This window comes from Orbicella franksi, chromosome 11 (genome assembly GCF_964199315.1).
Source record: "Orbicella franksi chromosome 11, jaOrbFran1.1, whole genome shotgun sequence".
NCBI lineage: Eukaryota > Metazoa > Cnidaria > Anthozoa > Scleractinia > Merulinidae > Orbicella > Orbicella franksi.
In genome coordinates, this window is record NC_138155.1 from 9,126,979 (window position 1) to 9,144,244 (window position 17,266).

Sequence of the window (17,266 nt, forward strand, 5' to 3'; positions counted from 1 at the left end):
AAAGATCCTCCGAGAAGTTAAATATTAAGACAGAAAAGAAGCTCTAAAACGCAAATCGAAATTGCAGAATGAACTATTACCCTTTGTGTCGAGCAAGGAGCTACCCTTGATCTGTTATAGAAATGGAAAATCACTGAAATACGTGCTTGTAAAAGCAAAACAAAGGCTTTGAGCAACACAGTAGCCACACAGCATCAGTCGCGCGGACTCATTTGTCATTAAATCAACCCCTGACAGTACAGTGATCGCCACCGGGCTTATTTCTAGTATTATTTGTACGACTGAACTTTCAAATAAGCCAAAAGTAGCCTGTACACAACTTAAAAGGCTTTACTGGGTTATTCCTCCGTCTCGATTTATACCTAATTAATTTTGTAATATTTTCAGACCATTATGCGATGTAAATTTCACAATAAACCTCGTGCAAACAACGGAGTTTATCGGTAGATTTTGTCACATATTTCACGGTTATTCAAAGAAAAACTTACATATTCCACATATCAACATTGCCCAAATCCATTTGCGATAAAAACGACGGCGAAAAAGCGTTGATCTCTCTCAAAAATCGTTTTCTTGTACCTCGAAACAACTTTTCGCCATACATTTCCTTCTAGCGACTAGCAATGTTTGCCCCCTGACGATCCCAGAGTTCTTCGTGCAAACACGGGTGTCCGATCACTGGCAACTTATTCATTAGCCACCTTTATAAAACTCTCCCGAGCGGGGGTTGGGGGGGGGGGGGGGGGGCTGTGGCGAAAATTAATGATGAGATCATCCCACTGTCCAAATTTGGCGAGAATCGGCTGTAACGCCATTTTTCTGTCACGCTGTTAATCGTTGGTTACAGGAGTAACCAAAATCGGGGCTTCTGCCGGGAAAGAGGATAAGCTCATTTTCACTCAGTTTTCACGTTTCTGTCTTTAGAGCTAATATAATTTTCCGTATATGTGATTTTATCATAAATTGATACACATTTTTTTCAAGACAGTGATTTTTTGTTGTTGTTGTTGTTGTTGTTATTTGTGTATAGATATCAGTTTGAACAAGAAAACATTGTCCAAAATAATGTATTTTCCCGTAATGCTTTAACCTATTCTCTCAGGTCACAAATAAGTATGAAGTATTCTTTTTTTCTTTGCCATCAGCCGAAATAAGAATAATTTGCCTTGAAATAAAACCACGGGATTATGGATTTCTCCATAATGTCATTATGTAGGGGCCGGTGTTAGCTACAATCCACGACAAAAGTCCTTGGCACACCTGGATCTGATAGCACGAAAATGCGTTGGCAAGTTATTTTTAGGACAATACCCAATGACATCATTAGCATAGGGAACCCACTTCCTCCGCGACATTGTTGTAAGCGGGCAATGACGACTTCATTGCGATAAACAACATTGATTTGGGGGGAAGGGGATAAACTGAGAAATTTCCCTGACAGATATTGCAAAAGTGGGAAGGTGTGTCAAGACTTTTGTCGGAGATTGTAGGTGATGCGTCAACTCTAGGTCCGACAAGTGAGGATGGTGATCACGGGTTCCCCAGTCAATCAGGTGCCTCTGAAGCCTATAGCACAAAGAAGAGACGACACCAAACTCCAGATTAAATCGCCTGTGAGACAAAGGTCTTTCGCCTTCGACTGCTTTCTCGGAGAAAAAAAACTCAATCCTGCGTTCAGTTCCTTTCGCATGTCTTCAACGATCTCTTCAAACTCTTCAACGTTCAACTTCCTCGAGGACATCACGGGAATGACTGCGCTCCTTTTATAGTCTGAGGCCAGACCCCACTTTCACTGAGCGGCAGTAATTTTCCGATCGCGCCGACCAATCATAAACCAGTTGCATCATCTCACATCACATGCAACACCTTACAAGGACATGGTCTGATTCTCATACCATTCCCCTGATTGGTGCTTGCAAAAACATATGATCGAGCAACATGTAACACTGATCATTTATTCTCAGAGTTCAACCGAAGTCATGTCTTCCTCAGCCTTCGTCAATCCCTTGCATTCGAACGCAACACCGCCCATAGATCCCGAGGACCCGCGTATCGTCCATCCAACAGGTAAATTTGGACCAGAGAGTCACCTCGACTTGGGAACTTGGTCACCCGCCAAGTATCCAAGTTTCAAAGAATCGCCCAAGCGAAAAGCCAAGAACCAAGATGACAACAGTAAAAAGAAGAAGTAAAAGTCCAACTTAAAACTGAATTTAAGAAGAACCTATCGTTTGCGCCGAATAAGAAAATTACCTTTACAGTCTCTTAATATGCAGTATTTAAAAGCGTTCTCCGGAATGACCGCTCAGGGTGGCGTTGCGTTCAGTAGATTTGCTGCTCATGCGCAACACTGCAGAATATTCTCGGAGAACTTTGGATGGTCGAATTACAAAAACATCCTGTCTTTCTTGGAATCGGACTAGACGCCCCTTATATAATAATGAAAGGTTATCAGATAACGAACGATCAGGAAATGTTTAACGCGGCCAAGCGTAATACCGACCAAAAACATCAAATACCCCAAAAATCAACAACAACATAAACGAAAGCAATTAACAAAGTATTGGTACTTTTGATAAGGTCCTTTGGAACAGAGTATATAAACTGTAAAAAATATACTTTAGCTTCAAGATTAGTTTACCTTCAGCCGCGATTCTTAGAATCAACAAGGTCAAGTCACGCGTTTCGTGTTCTACTTTTCTTAGAACGGAAGAGCAAAACAGGTAGATCATTTACTTGGTAACCGGTAACGCAATCTACTTCCTAATTTCAGGGGAAAACGTGCTTATAGCAACAGACCGAGATCTTCGCTCTGCGAATATGTTGGCACTGATCTGCTATTTAACACGAGTTATACTGTGTGAGCTCAAAATGGACAAAAACAAACGGAAAGCAACGAAAATGCAACGTGATGGGACATTTCAGGAGTTCCGAGATCTACTCAACAAAACATTAGATAAAAACCGAAATCCGCGTGCATGTAACTTAAGAAAAAGCACTGAAAACGCATATCAAGAAATGCGAGGATATGCTTCACAGCCTACAATTGCAAGACAGGTTAGTTTAAATAGAACTGAATGTATTTATAGGTTTTTTTTGGTCGAGTTCGACTGATTTATTCCTTCTTTGGGGGTGTATTGCATCCGTACTGTTTGAGAAGTAGATTTTGAAGGAGCGAGCGAGTAAGCGGAAATTTGTCAGTTATGTAACTAAACGGAATAGACAGCGGTCAGCTTCATTCTCGTGAATTTACCGCTCGCCTCCCAGTTGTTTAATGTTATATTGATATCAAGACAAAAAGAAAAAAAAGAAAAAAGAGAGCGAGAGAGAGATTTCTTGTATGTACACTCTTATTTAGAATTTACTTCTGACTGCGTTAGATTTGAGTAAGGACTAAATCACGAATGCATTGTTCCGAGGGACGCTTCCTTGCTTCTTGTTTCATTTTTACCTGTACAAACGAAACAGGCAATCATTTTAATTCCATCTCGAGTAAGATACATGCTTGCCAAATAGAAACGCATACGTAAGGGTTAGGTGGGATTTGATTAGCCGCTATAGATAACTCAAATACGAAGATACTAAGATACATTCGATTTTATATAAGGTCTGCCCTCCTTCTGTAAAAAATCTGATCTTGGTTAATAACGAGGCATTTCATCAAAAAGCACACGTAATACTGTTCAATTTTTTAGAGAAAAGACGGAAGAGCAGGAATTGCCTGAAGATGGCCAGCAACACTCAACTTTCATGGAAAGCAAGGGTGAAAACACTAAAACATCTACACTTGGCGTGTAAGCCCGTCCTGATCACCATGTACATGTATATTTCAATTTATTAATATGATAACACAATTTGTGAAATGCAGCTGGTAGTCGAATAATTATATTAATTACCGGGCATTTAAATGAGGAAGATATCAACAACGACTACCATTAGCTTTTTGTGGCGATTCGCACAATATTCATAAATACAAGATAAATGGAATCGAGCGTCTTGATGGACTGTCGTGCATAACAAACAACTGGGTAGACTACCACTGATCTATCAACTGGAGAGCAAAATGTCATGCGCTGATAACTGTGCTTCTATGCTAAAACATGATAACTGCCTATCATTTTTACCTAATTTTACTAGTACCTTATAGTAGTTGGGTGGCAATCTATCATTGCAGAAGTGAGAGGCCATCAGCGGAAGAAGTTGAAGGAAGTGAATCTGGCTCAAAGGAGATCAAGGTTGATGACAAAAAGAATGTTGAGGACAAAGTCGAAGCAGCTGATTCAAGACCTGTAAGGTACCCACTACTGGAAGATACTTAAAACTCTGAGTTTCTATGTGATTTAAGTTTTATGGTTATTCGACCTGATAGCCGGTTTGGAATAAACTTTTGTCATCAATGGTACCAAGTTTTTTCGGACAGGCTTAGCTGTAGCCTTGGATTATTCATTATTCCTGAAGCAAGCCACCTATATTTCCAGCCTTTCCTAGTACTATTGCACTATTACCAAGCTTCTATAATATTAGGAAATCTGTTTTGTGCCACAAGCGGATAAATTTTTAGCATAACCTCTACTCGAGGAAAAATACATTGTATAGATGATATATAATGTTTCCAAGGCAAAAAAAAAAAAAAAAAAAATTCAAATGTTGTTGTTTATAGTGCTCAATGCGCTTAGCTACACCTAGCTAGTTCACAAGCATGCCACATGCAACATATTTTAGCAGTTACAAATGATGACTGCTATACACTCGGTATATATAATTTGATACACAGATATTTAGAGGAAGAACTGAGAGAGTGTAAAAGAGATCTTGAAGCAAAAGAAAGGGAAATTGAGTCACTAATGAGAAGGTAGGGGTCATTGAATCATTTCTTGAATATATTTCATTTTTAAGCCCAAATTGTACCTTAGTCCCATTTCCCAGCTTGTTATGCCCAAATCCTATTCCCATTCCTACTTTTTCAATGGTCCGGATCTCATTTTCCCAGGGAAATCCCAGTTCCAATTTTACCCCTTTAGGCCTCTCAAGCTACTACAAACACAACAAAATTGCCGATTTTGATGTCATCCTGTTGATAGTGCACTGCCTTAGCTTCGTTGTCTATGAAGAAGTGAAGATTATCCAGTTTTTTTTTTTTTTTTTTGTAATATCAAGCGCGACTAGAGGTATTTCCATTCCCCTTGGACGGAATGCTAGTCTAACAGGGTGTTACTCGTGGCATGTATTCGCCTGTAGGGACTAGAGCACCTGTGCTAAAAGAACAGTCTTGAGAAAAGGCAAAATACAACAACCTCGGCCAGGGTTAAAAACCAAATCCCTAATATCAAGCGCGACTAGAGGTATTTCCACTCCCCTTAGACGGAATGCTAGTCCATCAGGATGTTACTCGTGGCATGTATTCGTCAGTAGTCACTAGAGCACCTGTGCTTAAAGAGGTACTGTATATAGGGGTTAACTGTCTTGAGAAAAAGCAGTACACAATAACCTTGGCCAGGGCTCAAAACCAAATCCCTCAAGCCTAAGTCTAGGGCACAAGCCCTAAGGCCACCGAGCCTCTGTATTATGCACAAATTTGTTCATTCCCCTTTCCCACATGCTAAAGGTAGCTGTAGTTGTAAATGCTATCACAGTTACTGCGTCACTTTTCTTTTAAAGAGTGGCACATTACAGTGACATGCGAACCAAGCAGGATCAACGACATATTGAAGAAACCCTCAGTTTAAACAGACAGTCCAGGGTGGAACAGGAGTTTAAGGCTTTTATAAGTCATGAGCGTATTGATACCTGCATGATGATCCAAAAGGCATACGGGGAGAAAACGGATATAACTGCCAAAAGATTTACCTCTATGATGATAGAGGTTAGTGCTTTCTGTTAGTAGCGTGAGGTCTGTGAGTGGCCGTTATGGCACCCTTTAACGGGGCCAAGATTGTTCAAATAATACATCATGATCTGAGAGGAAAACTCTCGCCTCAGCCTACGTATCAGCAGGCTTTTCGAAAGGAAGGCTTGATACTCATGCTATTCTCGCTTGCATTAATAGTACATGTACAGTACATTGATGGTCCTTGTAAGAATGTCATTTTCTATTAACAGGTAGTTTACGAATATATTTTGTCCATGAAAGCAGCCATGACTGACGCCTTCAAAGAAATATCGAAATTTGTAGTGGACCAAGGTCCAAAAATCGACTATTATTGCTTTAAGCAAAAGCGACAGGTAAGAGTTTCACTCGACCACTCACTAAAATACTTATTTCTTGCATTAATTGTAGTTCTGACGTATGTAGAGCAACAAGTTTTCTGGCGAGAATAACCGTCTGCGTGATTTTATCCATTAGATTTATTTATTTCCTTAACTGGGGCGTAGCTAGAGGGAGGTTTCTGGGATGCCCGTGACCCCCACCCCGTCTTATTGTAAGCCTTTTTCTAAGCAAACAACCTACAACGGGTGGCGAAAACGATATGACAGTCTGCCGAGTACCCTATCTTTGACACAATGTGACAACGTCCTCCCCCCCCCTACCTTTGGAAAATCCTGGCTACGCCCCTGCTCAATCATTCGTGACAAGATCATAATCTCTTGACCCCTCTATCATTCATTTTTTTTTTTTTTTTTTTATCTTTCTGGTTCATTTTTGTTTAATTTGGTCAGGAGAATTTGGTATTTATCCACGTAAGACAATTTGTGTAATAGAAATAATAATTTGCAGGTCCATTGGGTCTAATCACAAGGCTTTTTGTTTGCTTTCAAGCTCCCCATTAGGCCGATGATTCGAAAGTACGGCTGCTTTGGTGCTGCATTACGTAGTTATCCTCATCATTTCTTTTCTGTAACAGAGAACCGATGAACCAACCACTATTAAAGTTCCTTTATGTTGGAGGGGATCGGAATATCCCAGGGATGTCGTAGATGGGTTGTTGCTGGCTATCGAAGAATTGGCCCCAAAGATCGACACTGATATTTTCCTTATGGTAAGTCATTAACAATATGATATTTTTTTGTATGGCTGGGTGTGTGTTTGTGTTTTTTTTTAATCCTCTGGGGCCAGGTGGGTTCTAGAGGTCGTAAACTTGTACCTTAAAAACCCGCTAACTATCTGTACAATAGGATACAGGATGTAGACGCGAATTATACTGACTTAAGATTCTTAAACGTCATTATGAGACAATTATCTGATTTTGTTTAAAAAGCCGTCTTCTACCACAGCTCCACTTGAATTACATGCAGCTGACGCCTAAAGGCATAACCTCAATAGAGAAGTCACCAGAAAGCGATGTAAATGCAAAAAATGTAAAAAAAAAAAAAACAAATCTGCCATCTCGGGACATAATCTTCAACTTTTAATGCCGTCATTTGGAAAAATAAGTTAAATGATTACAATAGAGACATCAAAGTTTGCGACCAAGAAAGTTATTTACGCAAAGAAACTGTAGTGTTACGTCGGCGGGCAAGTTAAAGAATTTGCTATTTATCAACCTCAACTTCAAGTTGATAAATCACTACGTGAACAGAAAACACTGTCATCAAAATGGTATCAATTGGTTTTCGAATTGTGACCAGACATAGTGCTAAGAGTTGGTTTTGATACATGTCCTAATGGTACCCAAAGTCTCATCGTATTCCGGGGGTGTACAGGGCGGGGAAGGGGGAAGGGGTCCTGGCGGAGAAATTTGTGGGGGGGGGGGGTGCGCGGCCGCCTTACCCTATTTAAGACCAAAATCTGCTATTTTCCCTACCCTGTTTATGACTTGACCCAAAATTCGATACCTATTTATTATCAAAGCGGCTAAGCCATACCCTTTGAGGCTGCACATGCCTATATAGCCCACATAAGGGAGTACACCCCCAGGTATCATATGAACTGATAATTATATATTAAAGAATTGATTCATCCTTAGCGTGCGTATATCGAGTTATAGATGCACGCGGGAAGTTTGGAGAGCACGAAAGAAGCGTAAGAGTTGCTCGAGGCGATAGCCGAGAGCAACACTAGCTTCTTGAGTACTCTCCAAACTTGCCATGTGCATTCATAACTCGATATACGCACGGCTAAAAGCATGAACCAGTTCTTTTATAACGTGGCGACAACAAATTGGGCGCTAAAACATGTTTTATTTGTGATTGACTACATAGTTCTCACAATGCACGGTGAAGGAAAACAAACGTCGTTAGGATCCTAACACGCCTTTAATAAGTTGAGCAACGGTTGAACGAAAACGCCTAAACTGGTTTCTAAAATTGTCAATGAAAAATTCGCTTCTTCGAATTAATTATAATGAAAATGTAGGCAAAGGCAAAAATACTCAATGAAAAGTTAGACAAACAAAGTCAAAATACTCAGAAGTAAGTAAATATCTTAGCTTGCCGAAAAGTCAGAGGCTCGAAGTAGAGTTTGGATTGTTCAGAATAACCAGTTTGCCGAAACGTAAACAAAAGGAACCTGCACTAAACCCAACGGAAATTTTGGAGCTAAATTGAAATTGCTGGCGTCATCTTATATACGCACGGTCGTGCGTACGTAGAGATTTCGTTCATGATGGCGCAATAGGAATTAGATAGGACTAGCGCGCGCGCTATGTTATGATATATATACTGCGCTCGAGCTTGATCATGGCCATGCTCTTGAATTCTCACTACTAAACCACTAATGATGTTTATGTTTAGGACGTCAAGCATGAAATCCTCAGCATGAAATCCTCAGAGCGGTCTTGCAACCTTACTCCAACAGGGAAATTACTAGACGCCCTGGATGATTACTTGAAGGCTTGCATCAAGTTGACGTGGCGAATGGTCACTCAAGTTCTACCACTGAGGCTTGAATATGAAACCTTCACTTACAAGAGAGAGTGTCACAAAATCTTGGAATCCCAGGAAGATGCACTCGATGCCAGATGCCAGGATCAAAAGGTTTATTATCTGTGGCCTGGTCTGATGGATGGAGGAGGAAGAATCATTATTAAAGGCGAAGTTGCTCTAGAATAGTAGAATTAACTTCACACATGCATGTTGCTTAATATTCGTACACGACTTTTTAGGACTCAGAATGTAGTGAAGACTATTTATAATCACATCGGGCCGACAGGTTCAAAAGAATGCCATTATAATTGTGTTTTGGTGACATCATTTTTTTGTAGTCAATGTTAGGAACTGATTTGTACATTGCGACAGGCGAGGGCACTTGTTTCGATGTCACTTATAATCTCTTTAGCAACAATGAAAAATAATTGACCTGACATTTTAATAACAATTAAGGGTAGTTATCTTGGATGCCCATAACTATTGGAAAACACTTGAGTGATACAATACTTAATCTCTCGCTGGAGAAACTCTGGGCGCTAGTGCATTGCGCACTGCTTTTTTTCTAGTCAGGACGTCACAACATAGCTAGTTTACTGCAATAATGAGATTTAAAGAATTAAAATTTGTACATTTTGCAATTTTTAGTAAATTAGTGCAACCAGCGGTTTACAGTATATTCCTGTTTTAATAACTATTTAGACACCTTTGTTAATATTACAATATACTTTTAAAGTTGGTACGGTTTGTCTCCGAGAAATCAAGTCGAGCTATCTTGCAAGTGAAATGACTGATTTATCTCTAACCTGACATTACGGTAAAGTTTACAAGCTCGTTTTTGTAGCCAGTTGGATTCGTTTTACATAAGTGTGTCAGTAGTAAAGGGCGTCTATAGGGGCAGTAACCAATCAGGAGCCAGGGATGATACCACGTGACCAACTTTTTCCCATACATTCTCTTAAATTTGAAAATCCAAGATGGCGGATAAATAGCGCACTTACCCAAATAAGGGCAACATGTCCAAATAAGGAGAATATGAGATCGAGGTTGTGACGCGCATGTCCAAATAAGGCGATAGACAGGAAGTGAGTTTTAACAATTGATTTTTTTATTGATTTTACAGGAAGTTACATTGGTGAGTAACCGTATGGAAACGATTTGAAAGTGTTCGTGTCTACGACGCGTTTGTCGAAGACGAGTCCGTAGCGTTTGATTCGTGTGATGACCTTGAGATGTTTGGTGGCTGGGTTTCTCCAGAAGAAGTTGGGGTTGACGACGGGGATGTTGCGTCGTTCACCGTCCTCGAGAGGTTGTTCGAGTTCGTCGAGGAGATTTTGTTCCATGACGTCGTAATTGAGTTGTTGGGCTCCTCGTACATTGAGTGAGAAGCCTCGGACTTTGCAGCAGACTTTGCCTTGGTGGGTTTTGTACCCGTAATTCTTGGGTCCAGCGGAGGTGAAAGTGGTAATGAAGTCGTCGTCGTCGAGTTCGTTGGTCATCTCTCCGAGGTAATCGCCTAGCGGGACATCGGCTTGACCTGGTTTGTGCGAGTAGATGACGGAATCGGTGTCAAAGTAGAGGACTTGGTACTTTAACAGTTCCAGGTAGCTGTATAATTTGAGTCGAGCCCAACAGGTGGTGAAAGCGGCGACGAAGATGTTGATTCGTCCGTTATCGGGTTGGTTGTCTTCGAGTTCGGTGTAGACGACCTCTAGGGCTTCGTCGTTGGTGATTCTGACTTGTTTTATGTCGTTGAAGTGATTGGAAACGAGGGCGAAGAGTTGTGCTGCGGTGTAGACGACTTCGGTAGTGGGTTTGTGTAGGTTTTCGCCGAACTTGCCCCAGAAGGAGTTGAGCATGAGTTTGGCGGTGGCTTTGCGTCCGGGTTTTTTTTGGATCATGGCCGGATCGAGAGCGATGCCTTCCTTCTGTTGGTATTGTTGCACGTACCGTGTCTTGTCTTGGGGGGTGTGACACCAGCTCGGGTAGCCAGCGGATTCCTGTTTGATTTTTAGCCAGGTGTTCACGTAATCGGCAAAGAGGCCTGTACGGCGTTGTCTGGGTGGGAAATGGTAGACTTCGTGGATCTTGATGAGCGTGTATCCCATGGCAACGGCTTTCTGGATTTCGGGTGTGCACCAGGTCCCTCGTAGCGTGCGTTGCTCGGCCGTGTGAGGGCAGCGATGCGATTTCTTTAGGAGGGGTTTGCTCATTTCGTCTTCCACGCACGATCGGCAGAGTGGGAAGGTGAGTTTTTTCTCGTGCTTAAAAGGTAGAACGGGATGGTAAAGTTCGTGAGGTGGTAGTATGTCCACTTTGGCCATGCCGAAGTAGTGATGGATGTCTTGGTCGTCGGGGTTGACAATGACTTGAGGGTGTCCTACGGGGTATTCGCTTCCCTTGTTGACCCAGGGGTAGAGCGACGTCACGTCGATGTACTTGATTTTCTCTCCTCGAGCCACGTCGGCCACGTGATGTAGTTTGATGGCGTTCGTGCGCCCTCCGAAGAAAGCTTCTCTGGGTTCGAGCGGTTTGACGATTTCGAACGTGTCTAGAAACTGGCTGAGATCAGGGTCGGTTTCGACTTCTAGGTTCCAGGCGCATTCCCACTTGACGCAGAGCTGGTAACCTTGACGACTGAGAAGGTCGTGTTTGCGGAGTGTGGCCTCGTAGACTTCGTCTAGAGTGCGATCGGCGTGACAGATGGGATGTCTGTTTCGATTGGTCGGGAAACAGCGAGGACATCCGTGCCATAGACATCCGTGGAATTCGTAGACGGTTCGAGTGGTCGGATCGTATCCGTCCACGAGCTGATTGCCTAGTCGGACTTCACCTCCGTTTCGCACGGTGCGTATGCGATCGCCTTGATCCGTGCGTTGCAATGAGTGTTCTTGCCAGGCTAGCCATTTCAGGGCTTCGACGGACTGATTGGATCGGGCACCGTGCCATCCTCGAGGGGGTCTGGAGGCGATGGTGTTGATCGGGACGAGTTTCTTGCGCCAGAACCGGTTGCAGGCTGAGGCGATGGTGACGCATTTCTCCATGGGGTCAAAGTCGGCTTTTTGTTTGAATTCTTCCCGGAACTTTTGGCAGCCTGCTTTGAGGAGTTTGACGTCCGACTCGCAGTAGGCTTCCATTTCTTCCCGTAAGACGAAATGGTAGTCGTTGTCGACTTTCTCTTGGTACCACTGTTCGAACTCGGCTTTCTTTTTGGCGGACATGCCGTCGGGATCGTACATGTCTCGCGGTGGCATGGGACCTTCGTACGCTTGGTTTTCTAGGGTGTTGAATTTGTGCGGGAAGAATCCTTTGCGCAGTTCTTGGATTCCGAAGGTGACTGGAAAGTTGGCCAGCGGGAACGGGAGAAAGCAGAGGGAATCTTTGAAGGTCAGTCTGTCGGATCGCAGGGACAGTATCTTGGTGCCGACGGTGATTTGGTCGGTGACTTCTCGATGCGTGGCGTAGCAGTGTTGTAGGATGAACATCCCGTCGTAACCTTTGAAATTGTGAAAGATGACGATGACGTCCCGTTCGTCTCCGTCCACGTCGACGGCGAGGGATTCGAGGTGGTCGAACATCTCGGCGGTGCAGTCGGGGCCGTAGAAGGAGTAGCATGTCTCATTTTCGTCGTCTTCCAGGCAGAGTAGAATGGGTGTCTGATTCCCTTCGGCGTCGGTGATGGCTTCGTAGTCGCAGTACACTTGAAGGGGCGGGTCTCTGTCCACCCAGACGCACGTGTTTGGATCGTCTGGATCGGGTTCTTCGAAGGGTCGACCGTTGACTTTGTCGCGGGGGACGCGTTTCTTTTTGGGCTCGTCTTCGTCTTCGGGGAGGCGTTGGATGTAACATCGGTGCGTTTCGAGATGGACTTGTTTTTCGCAGATGTGACATTCGCCCCATCTGCACTTGTGATCGGGGGAACGACGGTCACCTCCTCGTCCTGTCCTGCGTTTACATTCGTAGACGTGGCAACACTTCTCACACTTTTTGTAAGTGTCGCAGATGGAGGGGATGGTCAAACTCTGCCGTTGCAAGTGGTCGTTGTAGCATTGGTCACCGAAGAATTTTCTGTGACACAATCGGCAGATCGAGGTGGGTTCGGGAAACGTGCCACGTGCTAGGGGTCGTTTGGCTTCGATGAAATCGGGGCAGTCCTTTCGTTTGCAGGCGGAGCACCATTTACCGAGGCAGGGATGATGTCGAAAGTCGTCGTGATCGTAGCCTCGATTACACTCGTCGCAGAAGTAGGAATTGTTGAGGAATCCCTTGAACGAATTGCATCCGTCGTAGTGATCGCCTTCTTTGATGAGACGAATGATCTTGGTCGAGGGTTCGGGTCCCGCGTAGATGAGCATGTGGGGTGGGTCGATGGACATGACTTTAATCTGGTAGCCAGGTAACGCGGCCTGAAACCGTTGCAGTTCGGGAATGCCGCAAGGTCCTTCGGGAACGTTGGCTCGACGGTGGAGGTCTTTGGCCAATCGCTCTTGGACGGGGCACCCCTGTTTGAGATTGTGGTAATCTTGGTCACGCGAATTCTCGTTCGCGTCTGCTAGGGCTTTCATGGTGACGATGGCGCGAGCGCAGCATAGATTATCTTCGTTTTTGATGGTCACGCGCGACCGTTTGACGATTCCCCGTACGGCGGCGCAACTCGGTTTGTATCGTTTTTTTCCACTGCCACGACCTGGGGTACGTATGAAAGTGGTTTCCATGGTAAACGTGTCGTCGGGGGTGAATTCTTCGTTGGAGTTGAGTTTGGCTGCGAGAGACTGGAGATAAGTGTTTAGTCTTTCACTCCCTTCTTCGAATTCGCGCACGGTGAAGGTGGTGGATTGAAAGGCGTGCGTGAAGGCACGGGACTGCATGGTGAAATGGACCGTGGAGTCTGGTGTCAGGGTAGGATCCTGAGCGATTTGTTGCTCGATGGATCGTTGAAGGGCTAGAGTCAATTCTTGACCTAGATTCTCCCCGCGAGTCACGTCTCTGTGTTGTCTGAGCGTGGCTTCGAATCGTTGTTTGTTGAGGACGTTTCTCCAGTTACGTCGAGCGCCTATGGGTCTTAATTCGAATTCTAGGGGTGGTCTTGCACCACCTCCGGTTTGGATCATCACTCGGTCGTCATCGTCGTCGTCGAAGGGGAAGGCTTCGTCGTAGGTCCGTCTGTTCTGTAAAGACAACAAACACAACGTTTTTTAATTAGTCAGTTTTTACTGCCAGGTCTCCAAGAGAAGGGGTTTGGGACAAGAACGATTTTTTATCATTTACGTTTAGGATCGCGTTTAAGTAACTATTTCCTAAATAGATTGTCTTTTTCTCGCCACGCTTATTGACATAATAACCATGGAAAGTTGAGAAACGATAGCTACAATCGCAAAAATTAGATTCACATATATGGTTATCTCTTATGATTTCTATGTGACCGTAACCCCATCGTCTTTTCAGTTCGCCATAATCCAAGATTTCTTTGAGAAGGCTTCTCATTTGATCATTATTCCTTCTATCGCGTATGCTTTGCCAAGTTGCTAAGTCAATCACGTAACACTTTAGTTCTTCCGGTAGCCAATCCCAGTAACTCTATGAAAAAGATTAGGGTTAGAGTTCTAAAGATTACTTTCTTACATAGGGTACACGTCATACTCACTGCTTCATATTGATCCATAAGTTGGTTCATCTCCTCGTCGGTCACCGCCTCATATTGATCCATAAGTTGGTTCATCTCCTCGTCGGTCAGCTCCCGTGCCATGATTTCTTCTTTTGAGCGCTCGATGCAAGTCAAAAACTCAGAGTGAAAAGTGAACGGTTCGAACCGATCTTTTTTATACCTACGGTGAAACGGGGTCCAGTCTCCGACTGAGAGAGGGATAGGGGGTAACCCCCACTCGACCCGCCCCCAGTCTCCGACTGAGAGAGGTATAGGGGGTAACCCCCACTCAACCCGCCCCCAGTCTCCGACTAAGAGAGGTATAGGGGTAACCCCCACTCGACCCGCCCCCAGTCTCCGACCGAGTGGGGGTATACCCCCCCCTATCCCCTGGGTCTGGTTAACACGTGACTTGGTCTCGATCTGTGATTGGTTGGACAGATCTTCATAAGGCGAATCCGCGCCGTCCCCGATCTTCACATGACTAGTTTCACGTGGAATGCTTCAATGTGGCTTACATGACGACATTGCGAAATCACCCAAGTCAAACTGGCGGCGTTTTGTTGAGCGAGCGAGCGATGTGCATCATTTCAACGTCCTAAAGATGTTTTCGGAAGCGGACAACATTCCTAAAGGTATTTGAAGTAAATACGAATGTAATTTTACGGTTAGCAAGAAATTAGAAGCGAAAATTTTAGGTAAGTGAGCTTGCATGACCTTCGCCATGTGCTACTCAAATTCAAATTCAAATTCAAATTCAAATTCAAATTCCCTTCGGACCGCCGTTTTTCCGTTTGCAATCTCAAATAATTCTTGAATTATGTGTCTTGAATCGTTTTTGGGATCGTAGAGCTCAGGAACTTTGGAAAAAAGCTTCGTTTTGTTGAGTAAACACACTTTTCGAAAAGACGCGTAACTCGATTCGAGTTAATATTCAACTGGCTGTTGCCATGGTGACGGAAATGCGAGATTTTTTTTTTTTTTGTGATTTTTTGATTTTTTTGATTTTTTTGATTTTTTGATTTTTTTTTTGTGAAGTTTAATTTATTTAAATTGTTTAAAAATTACTACTAGCTTCCATGAAGGAAAACTTTTTTTCTAGAGAGTATTTTTTATGCTCTTTTAAATGAGATATAGTAGATTATTCTCCTGTAAATATTTGCTGAGATATTAATGAATAACCTTATGACCTTTTCCACGCCCATTTTAGAACTTGTATGAGCGTCCATTACGGAAGACCATGCCTGCCCGCTCCGCTGAAGCATTGAAACGACAGAGAGTGAGAAGAAGAGAGTTCGTGCGAGAGTGGAAGAAAAGAAATCCGGAGAAAGTTCGCGAGCAGAAGAGACGGTATCGTGCACGAAAACGGGGCGAGATACACGACAAGGTGCGCGACGCGTTGAATCGTTATAGGGAACGCAAACGTCGCTCCCGTTTACCTGCAACACGACAGTGGGAAGAGCATGATTACGATCCGGATGAAATTGTTCGGGGTTTGTTGGGAGTTCGGGTTGAGCTGACGGATTTCAGGAAAACAATACCACCGTCCAACACCACGACCACCGCCGCTAAGAGCACTACCACTGCAACACGACAGTGGGAAGAGCATGATTACGATCCGGATGAAATTCTTCGGGGTTTGTTTGGAGGTCGGGTTGAGCTGAGGGATTTCAGGGGAACACTAACGCCATCCAAAACCACTACAACCGCCATTACCACTGCAACACTACCGCCACTATCGACATTACCACAAACGAACACCACTATCACCGCCGCTAAGAGCACTACCACAATTACCACTGCAACACTACCACCAACCAACACTAGTACCACCATTACCACTGCAGCACCACAGGCATTACCCCCACCGCAACGCCGTGGGAGGGTGGTGTCTTATTTCCCCACAGCCGCTAAGAGCACGACCACCGCCGCTAAGAGCACGACCACCGCCGCTAAGAGCACTACCACCAATACCACTGCAGCACCACACGCATTACCCCCACCGCAACGCCGTGGGAGGCGGTTGTCTTATTCCTCCTCCTCCTCTGACTCTGACTCTGAGCCTGATGAAGGGTTGGTAGCAGAGTTAGAACGCATGTTAGCGGAACCCGAGGATCCTGTAAAACGGAGACTTTCGGAAATCAGGAAAAACAGGAGAGTCGCAGAAGAAAACCGAGTGAAACGAGTACGAAAAGAACAAGAAATGGAAAAGATGATCGTGGAAATAGCTAGTGAGCTTGACGAGATGTCATCCATGCTTCATGACATGGGACGCTGGTTCGCGCAGTTTGAACGCGAGGATACAGTAGAACAGAACCGTTGCCATTTCTCAGTCACCGTCGAACTTATGGATCAATTGGAACATTATTTATTTTCGTCTTAAAGAAAAAAAGAGACTCTTTTTTGAAAAACAACAAAGCGTGTGTAACTTTAATTACAACAACAACAATAAAAGGTTTTACAATTTCCAACGTTTCTTGGTCTGCATGATTTTCTTAACAATGCGTTCTGTCATGGTTTTACGTCCGGGTAATTTGTCGATGGCCTGGATCATCTTGGTGTCGGCATCCCATTTGTCCTGTAAGTTCTGGGCCCTGGAACAGTCAATGTCGTGTTGTTTGGCCAGTCGGTCCAGACGGTTGATCCCGGGGTCTCCACGCGCCAGACGTTTCTTCAGTTTGGTACCAGGTCCCATGTACTGATAACCGGGCCAATGAAACTCGATCCCAGTCTTGCCCAACCATTTTTGGATGTCGATCCCATACCCTCGTTGACGTCGACGTCGGGTACTTCTCCTCGGGGGTGGAGGTGCCTTTTTCC

At 44.1% G+C, this 17,266-nt stretch overlaps 1 protein-coding gene across 5 annotated transcripts; it reads left to right on the forward strand.

Annotated features, from left to right (window-relative positions):
• Positions 1–946: 946 nt before the first annotated feature.
• Positions 947–9,678, forward strand: LOC145502408 (uncharacterized). 5 transcript variants are annotated; one of them, XM_081481730.1, is made up of 8 exons: positions 947–3,057; positions 3,696–3,822; positions 4,175–4,294; positions 4,775–4,852; positions 5,659–5,863; positions 6,100–6,222; positions 6,843–6,977; positions 8,671–9,678. In XM_081481730.1, exons 2-8 carry the CDS (start codon positions 3,728–3,730, stop codon positions 8,986–8,988), a joined length of 1,074 nt encoding a protein of 357 aa, XP_081337856.1. In that variant the 5' UTR covers positions 947–3,057; positions 3,696–3,727; the 3' UTR covers positions 8,989–9,678. The 5 variants fall into 5 exon arrangements, with proteins under 5 accessions (XP_081337856.1, XP_081337859.1, XP_081337855.1 ...); XM_081481733.1 differs by having other exon boundaries at positions 3,696–3,816; XM_081481729.1 differs by having other exon boundaries at positions 949–3,057; positions 3,696–3,794.
• The last annotated feature ends 7,588 nt before the right edge of the window (positions 9,679–17,266 follow it).

What these genes read in the sequence shown, in the direction of transcription:
- LOC145502408 (XM_081481729.1), top strand. Translation starts at nt 3,029, where the DNA reads ATGCTTCACAGCCTACAATTGCAAGACAG. An exon ending in AGCCTACAATTGCAAGACAG is followed by an intron (nt 3,058 to 3,695) that starts GTTAGTTTAAAT and finishes TCAATTTTTTAG; the next exon opens with AGAAAAGACGGAAGAGCAGG. An exon ending in GCTGATTCAAGACCTGTAAG is followed by an intron (nt 4,295 to 4,774) that starts GTACCCACTACT and finishes TTTGATACACAG; the next exon opens with ATATTTAGAGGAAGAACTGA.